The 15480-nt window shown below is 37.3% G+C and overlaps 1 protein-coding gene across 1 annotated transcript in view; it reads right to left on the bottom strand.

The window, feature by feature from the left end:
* SPOCK1 (SPARC (osteonectin), cwcv and kazal like domains proteoglycan 1) overlaps positions 1-15480 on the bottom strand; it is a gene marked incomplete at both ends in the record, with an annotated part of 262949 nt that overhangs the window by 163527 nt on the left and 83942 nt on the right. Inside the window, one exon of the mRNA XM_079542147.1 lies at positions 8182-8227. Coding sequence (XP_079398273.1) covers positions 8182-8227 — 46 coding nt within the window. The remainder of the gene's footprint in view (positions 1-8181; positions 8228-15480) is intronic.

Raw genomic sequence — 15480 nt, forward strand, 5'->3', positions numbered from 1 at the left:
TCAAAGATAACTTTTAGTACTTCTAAAATTCTTTCAGACACTTCACTTAACCCTTAGATCAATCCCAACTGATTTGCAGACATCTAATTTACTCAAGTCTATTCTTTCTCTAATCCATAGTCTTAAACTTCAGCAGAGGATATTAATTGCGATACTCATCTGATTGCAGCTGACCTTTTAAGTTAAAGGTAAAGCAAAGACAAGTAACATTTCTCCTTTCCCAGCATTGCCTTCAGATAGGCTTCTCCTTCCTCTGAGCTGCAAATCATTAGTTTGATTTTTCTCTACTTTCTAATGCACTCATAGATGATTGTTAATCTTAAATCCTTTCCCAAACATCTCATTTTGTACCTGGTTTTCTGTGTTTCGTGCTACAGCTTTTGTTCCTTTAAGAGTTCAACCCAGTTTCACTTTCTGTAGACAACATCTTTCCACTGAAGTCACTAAGAACCTTGTCATTAACCAAATCCTTGGTATTTAGATAGTTTGCTTTTGTTCCCCTTACAGTAAGGAAATGTCAATTACCCTAACGCTCCCCTCAAATGTATTCCTTTCAAACTCTGTTTATGGAAATCTGATCGTGAAGCCACTTATTTTACTTGGATGCTGTCTTCCTAAAAAGTTCTAATTTCATCCTTTAATGCCCATTGTCTGCCTCCTACCTTTTCTCCCTCCAGGACTGTCTCTTTTGGATTAGAATCAAATTACTATTAACTCACAACTGTATGAACGCGTTTAAGTACTGTGCAAATTACCTTTGCATATGGGATGGCAGAGCAATAGATTTAAGCCAAATAATATCAAAGCAGGAGACTGAACAAAGCACGACCAGAATACAAACCCAAGCGACTGTTTTGAATGACACTTTGTGGGAGGGCCTCTCCCTTGCAGCAGTTAAGCTTTGCAGGCCTGCATTTTTTCCAAGCAGTTCATTTTAAAATATTCAAATATGTTCAAAGAATGAATTCCTATCCTTTAAAGCGCAGCAAAAGGAGGGGGCTGCTGTTTATGAAGTGAATTCAGTGAGAGCAGGGCTGGGCCATATGATATTCCCAAAGATGCACTTATTTCAATAGGACCAAAATAAGCATGAGGAGAAAGCACAAATTTCCCTTTTGAAAAAATCACCTGCTTCACAGGGAGTGAAGTAAGAGATTTTAAAAGAAAGTCAGCACCATTACTGACCAAACTAACAAGTGTTCCCAAAGTGCTAATAAAATTCTAGACAAGCAACCTATTGATCACTGAGTTCAAAGCACATCAGCTATAATACTATACAGATGGGGATCCTCTCCCCATCACTTTTGATGCTATATTTAATGAAAAAAATGGGTTGCTTATAAGCTTGTAGGAAATTTAATATTACACTTCTATCACATGAAGATGCGCATCTGCTTGGAGGATATAAGCAGCCAAATTTGCTTGAAATACATCTGAGAGAATATATTTCATATGCAGTATCTCAGCTATTGTATTCTGTTGATTCAGTTAGCATGTTTTAAAATTCTACTGATTTACTGAAGATTTACAAGCATAACTCATGTGCAGTTGTCCTATGAATAAGCTTCTAAAACTAATTCAAATATAGTCAAAAAATAAATTGCAAAATAAGTTATTCAGTTGAAATGTGCCATCTGAGGCACAGTAATGGAAAACATTTATTATAAAGCTAACATATATTTGTGCTAGAGATATGTACAGTACTAAACTCTCTGAAAGGGATTTATTCAGGCTTTTCTGAAAGAACATCTTAACAGGGCTAAAAGAAAATTACATGTTCAAAAGTAATCGTAGGTTCTATGATTTTCATCCAGCATCACAGGCTTACCATTATTGTCTTTTTGCTTTTGGAAGGCTTATGAATTTTAGGCAAACTTTATTGCGCCCAGCTGCAGGAAGCTGGAGGGTTTCTGGAGCCTGGACTTGCCAGTCAGATACTAGAAAGAATTCTGCACAATTCAATGCAGAAGGAGTGGAAACATGAATAGCAATACATCTGTCTCTAAAAATAAAGTTCTGCATTCAACAAATCCATTGGGCTACTGAACTGTGGAAGTCACAGGTTATGCTACACTGGAGCCCACAACCTACTGAAAAGCAGAGTTTCCTCTTTAAGTGAGGATATTTTGCCAGTTCAGCCTTTCATTAGTGCTCAAAAGGGGAATTCTTTTTGAAGTGATAAAGACTTTGTGCTTGTAGTTATTAATGATAGACAAGTCTACATGTGCATGTTTGACATCAGAGTCAGTCATAGGCAAACCCTGTTGAGGCAGATAAGGATTTTTACACTACAGTAGAATAGGGATTTTGGATTTTTTTTTCACCACAGACAGATGATGTCCAAAGAGAAAGCCCTGAAATGAGAGAAAAGGCTGCCCAGGCTTCTCAGATCTTAGAGAAAAGGATTGGGAATAAAGACAACAAAAATAAAGATAGCCTGGGGAACACAGAGACTATTTCTGATGGGGGGGTTTCTTTTCCTGGGAAGTCCAGCAGCTTGGAACATTGGGATTTCTGTCAGTAGTGATGGGTAAAATGGCACCATGCTCTAGCCAATCTCTTTAAGTCAGTGAAACAGGCAAGATTAAGAGTAGGAATCTAGCCAGCTCAATACATGGCAATGATATAACAGTGTCACCATGAAAATGGAAAGCGTGACACTTGCTCTAAGCTGAACAGACAATTCTAGAGTTCTTGGTGCATATTTGGGGGAAAATAGTTCAACAGACTCATGTTTTTTTCCCCTCTCCAAGTGTGCTTTGTTGTTAATTATAGCCTAAATGTTTTGGATTCACAGCTTATGGATCTGTACTACAAAGTGCATCCCATCTTTTCCATCGTTCCTATCTTTAGGGCAAATATGCTTCATGAAATAAGAAAGCCATATGGCTGGCAAATTCGTCCCCAGTTGTACAACATTAAACCCAACATAATGTACTCTTTACTTATGCATCTTACCAGAAAAATTAATAGCATTTATTTGTTTATCAAAGCATTTAATGAAAATGTTGAGACGTGGCTTTTAGCAGAAATGTGTAACAAAACATTTACTTAACAATTTTCACTTACAACAACACATGAAGTTTTGAACAGATTAATTTTGTGGCGAGTCTGTCTAGCTGAAGAATATCTTCAGAAGAATATCTAGCTGAAGACACTTCATTTCTGTACCAGAATCTCTGACTTGAGGGCGCTACGCTAAACTTTTTCCCTGATTCCATCTTTTCTTCCCTCAAAATCAATGGAGACTAGGAAAATACGTCAACTCAGCTGTCAAGCTTCTTAAGAACTCTGAAATGACCTTGTCAAAAATTAAAAAAATAAAAAAATTAAAAAAAAAAAAAATAGAAGAAACCAACAAAAACTCCCCACACAATCCTTTGATTCATATTTTAAAAACCATGACTAACCTGCCCCTTCCAGTCTCCTGCTTTCTGTCTTCAGCAGCACTGACAGAATTGAGTTCAATATTAATGACTACCAATCATTTTCAGGCTATCCGCTTGTCTTTCTTCTGCAGCTCAAATACCTTGTTAGCTTGGCTTGGTCAGTAAGACACTCACCTTTGTACTGGTTTCTCCTAGTTTCAAGATGAATACAAATCTGAGCCAGTAGCAATGCTAAAAATAAATTCTGATTACTCAGGTACTGTCTATATGTAGCTAAAGCACAGAAGTTGAATTCCCTTGAGAAGGCATGTTATGCAAAAGGACCTTGTGCAACTCTCTAGGGCTTGTTTCAGTGAAAGCCATGTATGCTTTCTTCCAAAACAAGGCTTTTTTTTTCCTTGAGACATAGATGCAGACATCTCTTTGCATTACAAACAGAGAGAAGACAGCTAGACTGCAGTGTATTGCTTTCAAATGCATAATTAAGTACCTCAATCTGCTGAATAAAGAAAGCTTTTAATTTTAGAAAGGAATATCACATTGGTTGGTCCCAGCTCGCTCTTCTTTAAAAGATGCAAATGAAGTACAAGCCTAGAAGTAGAACTGCTGACTTTCAAGACTTCTGTCTATAGTTCATTTTTAAAGCTGTTCAACATATTTTGTATCACCTGGCTGCCTTTAAGAGATCACTTCTAGCAGGTAACTAACCATCTACAGCCTTCACAGTGATTCCACTGTTTGGTTTCCACATGATTTTAAAACATGAATTTAGAATCTAGAAATATATTTTCAATGTGAAAATACTGCAGACCTGTTCCAAGGAGTGGCGTTGATGTAAGTTAGCTTTAGCCAAGTGAGGTGGCACTCATAGCCTGTACAGCCCAGGAGAGAAGCAGCAGGCTGCTTTCCTTCACTCACCAGAGGAGTTTTTTCTCCTCTCCAGTCATTTTAAGAACCACCTTTTTGTCATGACCTGAAATTCTGCCTTTTGAATATCTCTCAAGAGGCATCGTGTGCAGAACACAGACCTGCTGCTGAGCACAGAGCTAGAATTCTGTACCATGAGATCTGCACACAATCTTGGGATAAAAGAAATAAAAGAACCCCAAAGAATACACACACAAAAACAGGTTTTCAATCTCACAGAAGAGCTTAGATAGCATTAACACCCAAAGCAAAAAATAACATCGGAGCAGGGAGGATGGAGAAGAAAACACTAACTACAGGAAATTTTCTCTGTGCTTCCTATTTAAATGGTGTGCTGTCTACATAAACACAGTATATCTACATATATGCATAGTGTTGCATAATCAACGAATGTACAGATGTTATAGTTATGAAATACACCAGAGAGTTTGGCTAGTTTGGTTATTGTTCCAAAACAGAATAGATAGAATGCTTACCCATACCGGGGGCTCACTATGAAAGTCCAAACAAGGGGATCTCCAGAAGAGATCCTTTCCTACTGGCAGTCAGCTCTTAAATGGGTGTAGGAGAGGTGCAGCCAGGCTTCACCCCTTCCAGCAGCACAGATGAATTGCCTTCACCTGTGCTCTGTGTCTGACTCACTGCTCGCCTCAGGTGATCAATCAGAGGTTCAGGCTGTGATTCAGCAGCTCCCATACAAGTGTATGGTTCCTTATGTTGGTACGTATGTTGAGGATTGGATTAGTCTTGTCAGCACCTGGATCTACCTCAGATCTAGAGAGATTTCTAGAATCCCTAGAAAGGTATGCCTGGCTATTTTAACATTCTTGCCAGGGTGAATGTTACCAGGGCCAAGAGAAGCAGTGGCCTCTGTGTCAAAAAGAATGATCTCTGGACAAACAAAATCTGTTTGTAAGATTTAAATGAGACAAAAGCAAAACAGGAATATCTGTGCAAGGCAAAGTATCGTGCTCACACAGCACTGCCTTGACTGCACTCTGCTTTCTGAAGACAGGCTATCCAGTCTGGGAGAGATTTTACACTGAAAGAGTAATGATCCTTTTCTTCGTAAAGAGACAGGAATCTTTATCAGATGTACAATTGTTTGTATCGCTTCAAGGTATTCGTCTGTGATTTCAGACTCTAAAATGATTTGTGTTTTTGCCCAGAGTCAGAAATCTCAGTAACACAATGAACAAGACAGTTTTAGAGCATGTCAGTTCAAAATCTCTTTGCAATATTTTGCCAGGATTTACCTTTTTGTTTTTTACCTCTTGGGAATAAAGAAGGTCATAAGAACTCTGAAAGTGGTGGGAGCATAAGTTCCATTCAAAGTCAATAGGATTTGTAATCCTAAATCCCTCTAATGCCTTTGAAAATCTCTCTGTGGATATATACCTTGACAAAAACATCATCTTCCCCTTTCCTTTGAAACAGAAGTTCCATTTCCGTAAAGACAGAGTATCAGTGCTCTTCAGCTCTAATGTCTGTATGTCCCCAGTCATATTCCTGGGAGCTATGTGGACATAATACATTGCATGGAATATGCAAATACATGTGAAGTTAATTTTTCAAAAGTAACTGTGTGCCCTCAGAGACTCCAATGGATATTTCCTTCCTAAGCATTTCAGCAATTTTACAGATTCAAGTCTGGTTGACAAAGCTGCTCCCTTTTATGTCTAGTTGGTGAAATAAATGACTGCTGATGCTCAAATTGAAAGCAGATAAAGAAAGCACTACGGTTTCATCTGCTCCAGCGGTCTACCATTCATTTAGTTACTCTTTCATTCATTTGTTCCGTTTCTTCCTTTGTTGATTCCTGTTTTCATCTCACTGTGGTATGATTTACAAGAAAATTTCATACTTCTTAATTTCCAGAGGTGTAAATATTGCTTTAAGATAACTTGTGGTTCTGTTTTGCTATTTGATTTGCAATTTCCTCCCATTCTGCGTGGGGCTTAAGGTGCTTTTTCTCTTTTTTTCTTTTTTTCTTTCCTTTTTTCATAGCCTTTCTTTTGAATTTTTATTTTTAAACAAAAAACTACTCGCCTGCTCAATAATTTGCCAAAGCAATTTGCTTGCAGGAATATCTGTCCTGAATATAAAAGCACATCAACCATACATACGAATAAATTTGAAGATATATATGGAAGCCTTGTTCTCCATTTCAATGTCACCCAACTTTGAAACCAGTATCCAAGAGAGAGAGAACTACGTAAGGGATCTACATCACTGAAATTCATTTGCATTGTAGTTGCTGTATATATTATCACTGCTTTTGAAATGGCTTCAGGATAACATTTGGTAAAAATAAAAAAAAAAATAGCAAAACAACACTATAAATTCCACAGCCCTAAAGATGGATAAAGTTATAGGCTAACAGAGTATAATGTTTTGAAGAAAATTCTAGGACACTGGAGTTATTAGAGGCACAATGTTCAATACTGCATGAAGGCTAGCTAAAGAAATGCAGGATCCTAAAAATGTCTTAAGGACTGGGAAAAAGCCTACCATCCACCTGTGTTCTTACAGTAATATCCTCATGTCATAAGTGTTCTCAGGTACTCAACCACATTATGGAAACTTCTCTGAACATCACAAGCAGGAAAAACGAGCAACTGTCAAAAGGCAGAGAAGTGAATGACTCTGCACTTCATACTGCATGCTGTCATCTTCCATAAATGAAACAGGTGTTAATTGGTTTTACCAAAAGACCAAAAGAAACTGTTCAAACGTTAACATGTGTCCTGGAAAAGCAAACAAAAAATAACCACAAATCACCTCACCAGAAAGCTCTATGAAGTACTGAAATACACAACTCACAAAGTTTCCTATTCAACTCTCTGAAGGGGCTCCAGTACAGAACTATAACCAGTGTTACAGAAATGTGACATTCATAACAAATAGCCAAGTTAAAACAACACTGATTAAAAGAACAAAATCATTGCATGCTATTAGCTTGCACTACTTCTGTATCCAGCTACAAGAGGATGAACTGCTGGATTTCTTTGTGCATAGTTTGTTTTGCTGTTGTCTGTTGATTTTTTACGTGGATGTGAACCATCCAATACAATCCACCATGTCCAGCAGCATCAGGGCTACTAGCATTTCAATCATGTCAATCTACGATATTTAGAATGAATGTCTTTTACCACACTGAACAGCTTGTTGCTAGCAGAGAACAGTTAGCATGAAGTTACCTGAAATATCATTTAAACTGCAAGTTAAAGTAGTTCTTCCTGACACAGCTGTTGTTTCAATGCTACCCTGGACACAGCAATTAGAATATTTTTTATTTCTTTTGTTGGCTAGTCTGGAAATTGCTGAAGCACTGCTATAACTTACCAACTCACCATGACAAAGAGAGTGCTAAATGTCATTGGCAGATTCTGAACCATTCTCTTCTCTTTTGAAAATCAGCTCTATTCACACATTACAACAGGCTTAAAAGAAGTGTCCTCTTGAGTGTTAGGAAATGCAGTAATTACATTTATGACATTTGCTTAACAAGTTTTTAACATGAAAGAATAGTTATGTGAGGATACCTGTTTCATATTGCATTTTTGACAGAGATTCATGGTTACAGAGAACCTAAGTATATAAATATCATCTGTCTCATAAATATCACATGTATCATCACTGAAAATAAGCTGGAATGGATGTGAATTTAAAAAAATAGCTAAAAAATAGAGATGAGTCAAACCCTAATATATAAAACACCTCAAGCTGTGACTAAATTGGGAGTGAGATGTAAGGATGAATATAGCTCTTCACAAATGCATGGGACAGAAGGAACAAGAAAAAGCATAAAGTATATGGGGATATAAAAAAATGACAGAAGACAACCACAAAATACTGACTTTACCTTGATCAAAAGGCTTGTTTGGATTCCAGTTTCTGACATAATCATCCTAAATGGAGAGAAAAAAAAAAAAAAAGAAAAAAAAGAAAGGAAAATCAGGAAATATATAAATAAGTTTTTCAGTGCAATTTTACATAACCAAATTAGAAACGAATCAGCTCAGCTCATCTTTTGGTTATAATGTACTCAGCCCAAATCAGATGAAACTATCAATAGGTTATGCTCTAAAGTGTAGTAAATGCAAGCTAGAAATTAAAGAATAAAAACTCCTTTGCATTCAATACATCAAATCTTCCAACTATTTTTCAAAATATGGCCTTAATTACATGCTTCCTGACAACTCTGTTATTTCATATCAGCCAGCAACTTTTGATAATAAAGATAATGTGCCGTGATGCATGCCAAGACAGTGTTGTAAAAGACCAGCACAGAAGATTCTGAAATGCACATATTCATTTGGACAGACGTAAATCTCACCACTGTGAATGTTCAGATACACAGCAGTGATATCAGGAGCACTACACTTTAATTACAGTCACATCCAGGAATATTTGCAGTGAATGCTTTTGTAAATTTTATCTTAGGACTCCTTAAATCACATGTAAAGATATGATTGCACAGTGAGTCTTAGGGTTCTGTTTTACATAATTCAGACTGTACCGTAAAACCAAGAAGGTAGGAACTCTGGGGCTATCGGTCAAATGGTTATTGTTGCAAACAAGGGCTTTTCTTCCAGTCTTTTACAGGCCCTTCTGTGTGCCTGATTAATTTGCACTCTATGTACTGAGCAAATATTTACTGAAAGGAGTTTCACTCACTTCAGAGTGCCACCAACCACATCTCTGAAGAACTGGGACTCAAGCCCAACTGCAATATCCATTTTACTCATAGTATTCAGCATATTCTGTATATCTCACTTGTGTCCTCTGTAAGAGGAAATGATAACAACAGAATAATGTATCTGAAGTGAGGAAGCATGGAACATTTCTATAACGCCGTTATATTTTTCTGCATATTAATCTTTATTTCCTTTTTAATACTTCCAATGTTCTACAGTCATTTCTTGAGGGCTGCCAATGAAGAGAAGTCTTTACCAATTAGAATGACATTTTGATTTCTTTTTCCTGCCAAGAGGGTAACTGAAAACCCATCAATGCGAGTAAGATACCTAAATTATTTCTTCCATAGAGCTTTGCTTACCATTTATCTCCAGTTAACTGAACTTCACATGCTCCCTTGCTAAGCTATCAACCCAGCTTGGAACAATTTGGAGATTAGAAGTCACTTTGTCTTGCTTTCTGGGTTCACAACAGCCCACAGAGCTGCTGCAAGCAGAGCAGGATGCCCTTCCTGAATGCTGTGCCTTCTGGCAGTGCATTCCCTGGTGAGGGCTGTAGCTGGGAAGCAGAAACACAGCTGGAGAACTGCAGACTGCTGTCCTGCACCTCTGGGGGCAGGAAATGGGAAATGCCCTCTGTAATGAGGGGACTGGCTGCAATTCAGGATGATTATCACAAGGATACGTTTTCCTTTCTCAAAGTATATTTATGCACAACGTCTGTGTTGACTTCATGGACTGGGTCGATATTGCACAGTAACCATAAAGATTATTTTTCATAGCTCATGGTGATACAATGCTTTGTAATTGGTTACGATGCTCTGCTACATTCACTGAGCGTTAATAACTTTTCTGAATCAGGTTATGTTTTTGTTAGACTTTTGAGCAGAACATTTTCTTTTTTCAGGAAACACATTTATTCATTAATTCCCTGTTTACAATTTCTCTTCTAGGTGTTGCTTTGCTGCTTGGTTTTCAGCATCAGAAACTGTTGAATAATTCAAATCCCAAGAAAGATTCCTTTCACTGTTGGCATATGGAGCCAGTTTTGAAATAAGGTTTGGAAAGGAAGTTTATCTCACTTTCAGTTTCAAAGAAGTATTTTACAGAAAAAACACCTTGCTCAAAAAAAAAAAAAAAAAAAAAAAAAAAAAAAAAAAAACCCAAAATCCAAAAAACCAGCCTACAAAGCACCTATCTCTGCTGTGACCCTATCCCTTCTCCTTTTCTCCTTTTGCACTTTGTTTTGAAAATTAAAGCTGTATTTATTTTGGAATATGCCTGTAACTACGGGATTGTAATGTTGGGATATACCTGAGAAAAGATATGGGGGAAAAAAATCCACAAAACTACAGAGAATAGAGAAAATCTTTGAAATTTTACACATACAGGAGTCACTAGTATTTACAGGAGTAAATAATAATGATTCATACATTAAAGCAATTTGGCCAACTGCGCTTTAAAACAATTTGTGCCAGCAAGAAATCAGAAAATATGGCACTAGAGCTTCAGCATTGATACCAGTGAGAAAAGCAGCTGAATGTTTACAGCACTGTAAAGGTAAAATTCACCCTGAAGATATGGCTGAGCAGAAAATCTCCACCTCATTTAAACACCACCTAAAGTTCTGACTTCAAACACAGACGGGGCTTTCTGCTGGGACACTGCTGGATTTTCCACCTTTAATAGAAACGACTTTTGTTAGCAGGAGAGACTGCTACATCCTCAAATGGATACCATCATTTCACTGTACTTTGCTTCAACAGAAGAAAAATGCCATGGTATAGCAATATATGGTACTCTAAATACGTATGCTGTTAAATATAAGAAGTAATAAATGCAAGCAACTTCATTAAAGAGTTTAGCATTGCTATTAAATAAAAAGCCATAATGCAAAATGTGACTACGCAGATCTGTTTTGGAACTTTCTACTAGGAGAGGTATCAATGTGCTTAAAACACCTTATATCTGCTGTAACATACAAAACTACTCTCTTGGTTTAATATTAACATGTTAATAAACCATTATTAACATATTAATAAGTAGCATGTATTAATAAGGTTCTGTTCAGAACTATTAATAGTTGGCAATCGGAGTTTAAAGTGTAATATGCATTGTGATATTTTTAAAATACTGATATTTACAAGTTAAAAGTGGAAACCTACCTCAACTTCCTGAAAACGCAAGCATTACAAATGAGAGAAGAAAGAAAGAAAGAAATTAAACAATAGAAAGATATGACATTCACTAATTTTATCCTGAACACCCTGTAAAGTGTGAAATCCCTTGTTTCTGACGACCTCAGCCTTCACATGAAATCCTTTTCTTTCTTCTCTGCCCTTCCCACCTTGGCTGTCACGGCTCAGTTTGCAGCTGCTGTGCTATTAGCCAAATGCTGCTCTATTAGCATGTTTGTCTCCTACAAAACACCAAGAAAGGCACTTTTGGCTGACAAAAGCACCAGCAGGTGTATTTCCTCATATTCATCTGTTACATACCTGCTATAGGAGAGATTTTTTTTTTTACCTATAGCTGCCTTTAAAGGCTATTCGATGGAATGGGAAGGCAAAAGCAGGCACGGATCCATTTCAGTACAAGTAACAGCAACTGACAAGTATTTCTGATGAACAAATATTCCAAAATATCTCTCTCCTTGCACAGAATTCACACTTTGAGGGTTTTGCTTATGGTTCAGTGACTGCATATGACTAAATAAATCCTTTAATTAGCTGAAGGGACTCTGCACACCTAAATTCATGCATGAGAAGAGACGAATTGATATTGCAAACCCAGTCCGGATCTGACTGCCTTGGCTCAGTCCTGCTTTATAGAAATGTGATATATTAGCATGGCCTCTGTAGACACCTGAAAATAAATGTGAACCACAAACTCCAGAATTTTCTCGTCCCTCTCACAGACACAGATAAACTGAAGGGTGCATTGAAGGAGCTTTGCTGCAAGTCCTGTGTCCCTGACGGCCCCAGTTTCACATCAGGGATAAATACTCAGCATAGCATCACCTTTTGTCAAACTAGTCCCAACCATCAATTCGTGAGCAAATGTTGAGTTCTATTTCATTCCCATTGCGTGCAGGATGAGGCCTTTGGCCTTTCTGCCACTTTGTAAGAAGTTTACTGGTCCACTGGCTGCCTAGGACAGACACTGACCTGAGGCAGCAATGCAGATAAACCGAGCTGATACACAGACAATAACTCATTATTTGCTGGTCGGCTTTAGGCATTCCCTGATCTGATTCCCATCACAAGACATGGGACAGGAGCTGTTTTTTCAGTTCTGAATCTATTAATCAATTAGCACTGCAGAGCCCTATTTCAAGAGTTGACTCTCAGAAAAATTAACAAAGAAATAAGTTATAATCATAGGAAATGAAAAATTTGTAAGAAAACAAATACAGATTGATAGATTCAGATCTGGTTCTTTACTACATTATCCCTACTTTGATTTGCACAATCATAAGATGAGATAAAACATGTTTTTCAGTCATTTAAAACCATTTTACTGTAGTTTGTGCAATAAATTATTGTTTCCTAACAAGACAAAAATATTCTTTTATTATTCAGTACTTAGTTGTCAAATCCATCCAACTTCAACTGATACGCCATCAAAAAAAGTAAATCAAGATAATCATCATACGTTAAACTAAGCATGCAGAGGATGTATTAAAAAGCACTACTTTAATGCTCACAAAATCTTCCGTGCTGTCAGGCCTCATTGCTTTACACAACATCCCAAAGATATCATCAGAGATTTATACACACTTTTATGACGATTTCATCCAAGGATGCAGAATATATGGGTGAATTCAGCCTTGGGGTGCCAGTTACATTTTAAACTGGCTGAATTTAAGAGTTCTTTCTCCTTTATATTGAGATAATTATTTTCAGTCAGAAAATATATAATGACGTCAAGAAAGACCAAACACATCTGGCAAAATTAATGCATCCCATTGGTAAAAAGGAAAAAAAAGTGGTATGGAAATCATTTGCTTAAGTATTTCCAGTGTTATTCCCACCAAACCTTTTCCACTGTCACTTTTTGGTTTAGTTATTACCAAACACTCGATATTTTGGATGAGTTAATGAAGCACGGTTAATTTAACACAGAGGCACACTATACTTACTTTATTCACTTGTCTAGAAGAACCTCTTACAAGATGCTCTTGTTTATAAATAGAAGCCAACATTAGCTAAATGGGTGCATAAATATTTATATTTCACCACTTTAATTAAACTTATATTTACAAATCAAGTAGAAATGAAATGCCAGCTGAAAAACCTTCACAGCAAATCCCCCTCAGTTTGTATATTTCAGAGTGAGCTGGGTTCAGTTTGCTTGCCCAAGGCCTGGGAAGATCACCTTGACCTGAAGGAAGCACAGCCAAAGTGAAACCACCATCATGGATCCTGCCAGAGAAACCTGATGTACAAAAAACCATAACCCCAAGTTCTGACAGATAGCCCTGTGGAGGTAATGTTCATTTCCAGCTCCTCCCAACCAACAAGAGCTTACGTTTCTAAGTATCTCCAGAAGGGACATTTATTAACGCTGCTTTGCAGCCTGCTTAGTATTTTCCTCTTCCATTCTCCATCTATGATTAAACCTTTTACCCTCATAAAGACCAGCTGGGAAAAGTGGTAATTACCAGCTCATTACTTTTTTAAAATTAGCTCCAGAAAGATGCAGCTGCATTTTCTGCCTCTCTACCTTGCGGTACAGAAGATCATTCCAACACTGAGCAGAGTGAAAGCACCAGCTGCTGCTTGCTAAGTCAACCCAGCCTGTATCATAAACATCTCCCCAAGGCCTATTGTCTGTTTTAGGCAAATAGTTTGTGTCAGCTTATTACACGTTTAGTTATTTAAGAGGAAGATAAAGTATCTGACCCACCCAGTACATCAGTGAATAAAGACTGCCCAACAGCATCTAGTGCCCAGAGCCTGCATTAGTGTCAAGAGCTGACTCCTAAGCACAGCAGGACACCTCTGGCAGCCTGTGAGCTCTTCCTTTTGTGTCTCTCCTGGGAAAATGCACCCAATCAGGATGTTTTTTCTTAGTGAAATAGTAGTGGATATTTCATTTTGACTTGGTAAGGAATAGCCCTAAAAAGTTTACTGATAGATTTCCTAGGAAGGCCTGAAGTGGTGGGGTTTACGCTGGTGAAAACAAAAGAAATCTTCCCAGACTGTGCCTGGACACCTTAACACATGATGTGAGAGGACTGAGGATGTCAGAACATTTCTAGAGTACTGTAGCCAAGTCATCAACAAAAATAAAATTGCATGCTTTAGCAAGAAAGCAAGGCTGGTTTAAAGGGATCACATGGGGCTTCTATATTATGCTAAATACATTAATATTGATTTATTAATAACAATATTAAATATATAAATACATATCCAAATAAATCCTTAGTATAGAAAAGATCCTTGACCAGATATTACACTCTTATATGTTTCATTCTCAACACATGTGATTTTTATTAAGCTACCAGTCGTGCAGAAATTGCTTCTGATTATTAGCATGACCCTAAAAGTTACATTTTTCTTTCTAAATCAATATGACTTTTATTTTTTTTTTAATACTCTGTATCAGGAAACAAGATTTACCACTCGTGTTCTACTGCAGGATGTTGCCAGCAGCTTTCATAGGCCAAAATTTCAGAAATTAAAAAAAGTTGAAAATAATTTACAAACAAATTACCATTAAGTCAATGTCAGCATGAATAACTAATTGTTTAGAACTCAACCTTGTGGCCTTTTATCTAGAGATCTTCCAGCTGCTCATCTCTTTTTTCTTTCCTACCCTTTTTTTGTTTCTTTCTTTTAAAAGACAGATATAGTAAGAATTAAAAATATCTCTTTTTTTAAACAAAATCACTCTTGTTTATCCATAAGAGTGAAGCCAAAGGCTATGTCTGCAATGACGAGGGCAAACAGATGCTCATCTACTCTGCTTGTGCTTCAAGCAGGATGAATGAAGGCCAGCTGTGAGCCAGAAGCTCTATTGCTGCTTTAGTGCAGCACTGTGCCAGCACTCACAGCTGATGGATTTGGGTGGTTGGAACAATCACCCAACTGTCTGCTCCAGCTTGTGCTGAAATACCTAAAACTGAAAACATTGCCTTGGTTTGATTATTCTTTGCTGGTCCTTTTAATAGTCTAACTTCAGAAATACATTATCACTTCTTGCCTGAACTCTTCCTCTCATTAGCATGTGTTAAAAAGCCTCTTTTCCCTGTCTAAAGTTAAATAATTTTTAACAATCTTACTTTCATGAAGCTTCTCACACTTCCACACGTCCCGCAGACATACCAGCTTATTCTCCAAGCCATAAAGAGAAAACCCAGGAGTCCTCACAGATCCCTTGCTCTGCCACAGATACAACTCGAAGACCAGACTGAGAAGTAGAGCATTTATTTGCACTTTCTGTTGCAAATTCACAATAGA

The sequence above is a fragment of the Tetrao urogallus genome, assembly GCF_951394365.1.
Source record: "Tetrao urogallus genome assembly, chromosome: 14".
NCBI classification, from domain to species: Eukaryota; Metazoa; Chordata; class Aves; order Galliformes; family Phasianidae; genus Tetrao; species Tetrao urogallus.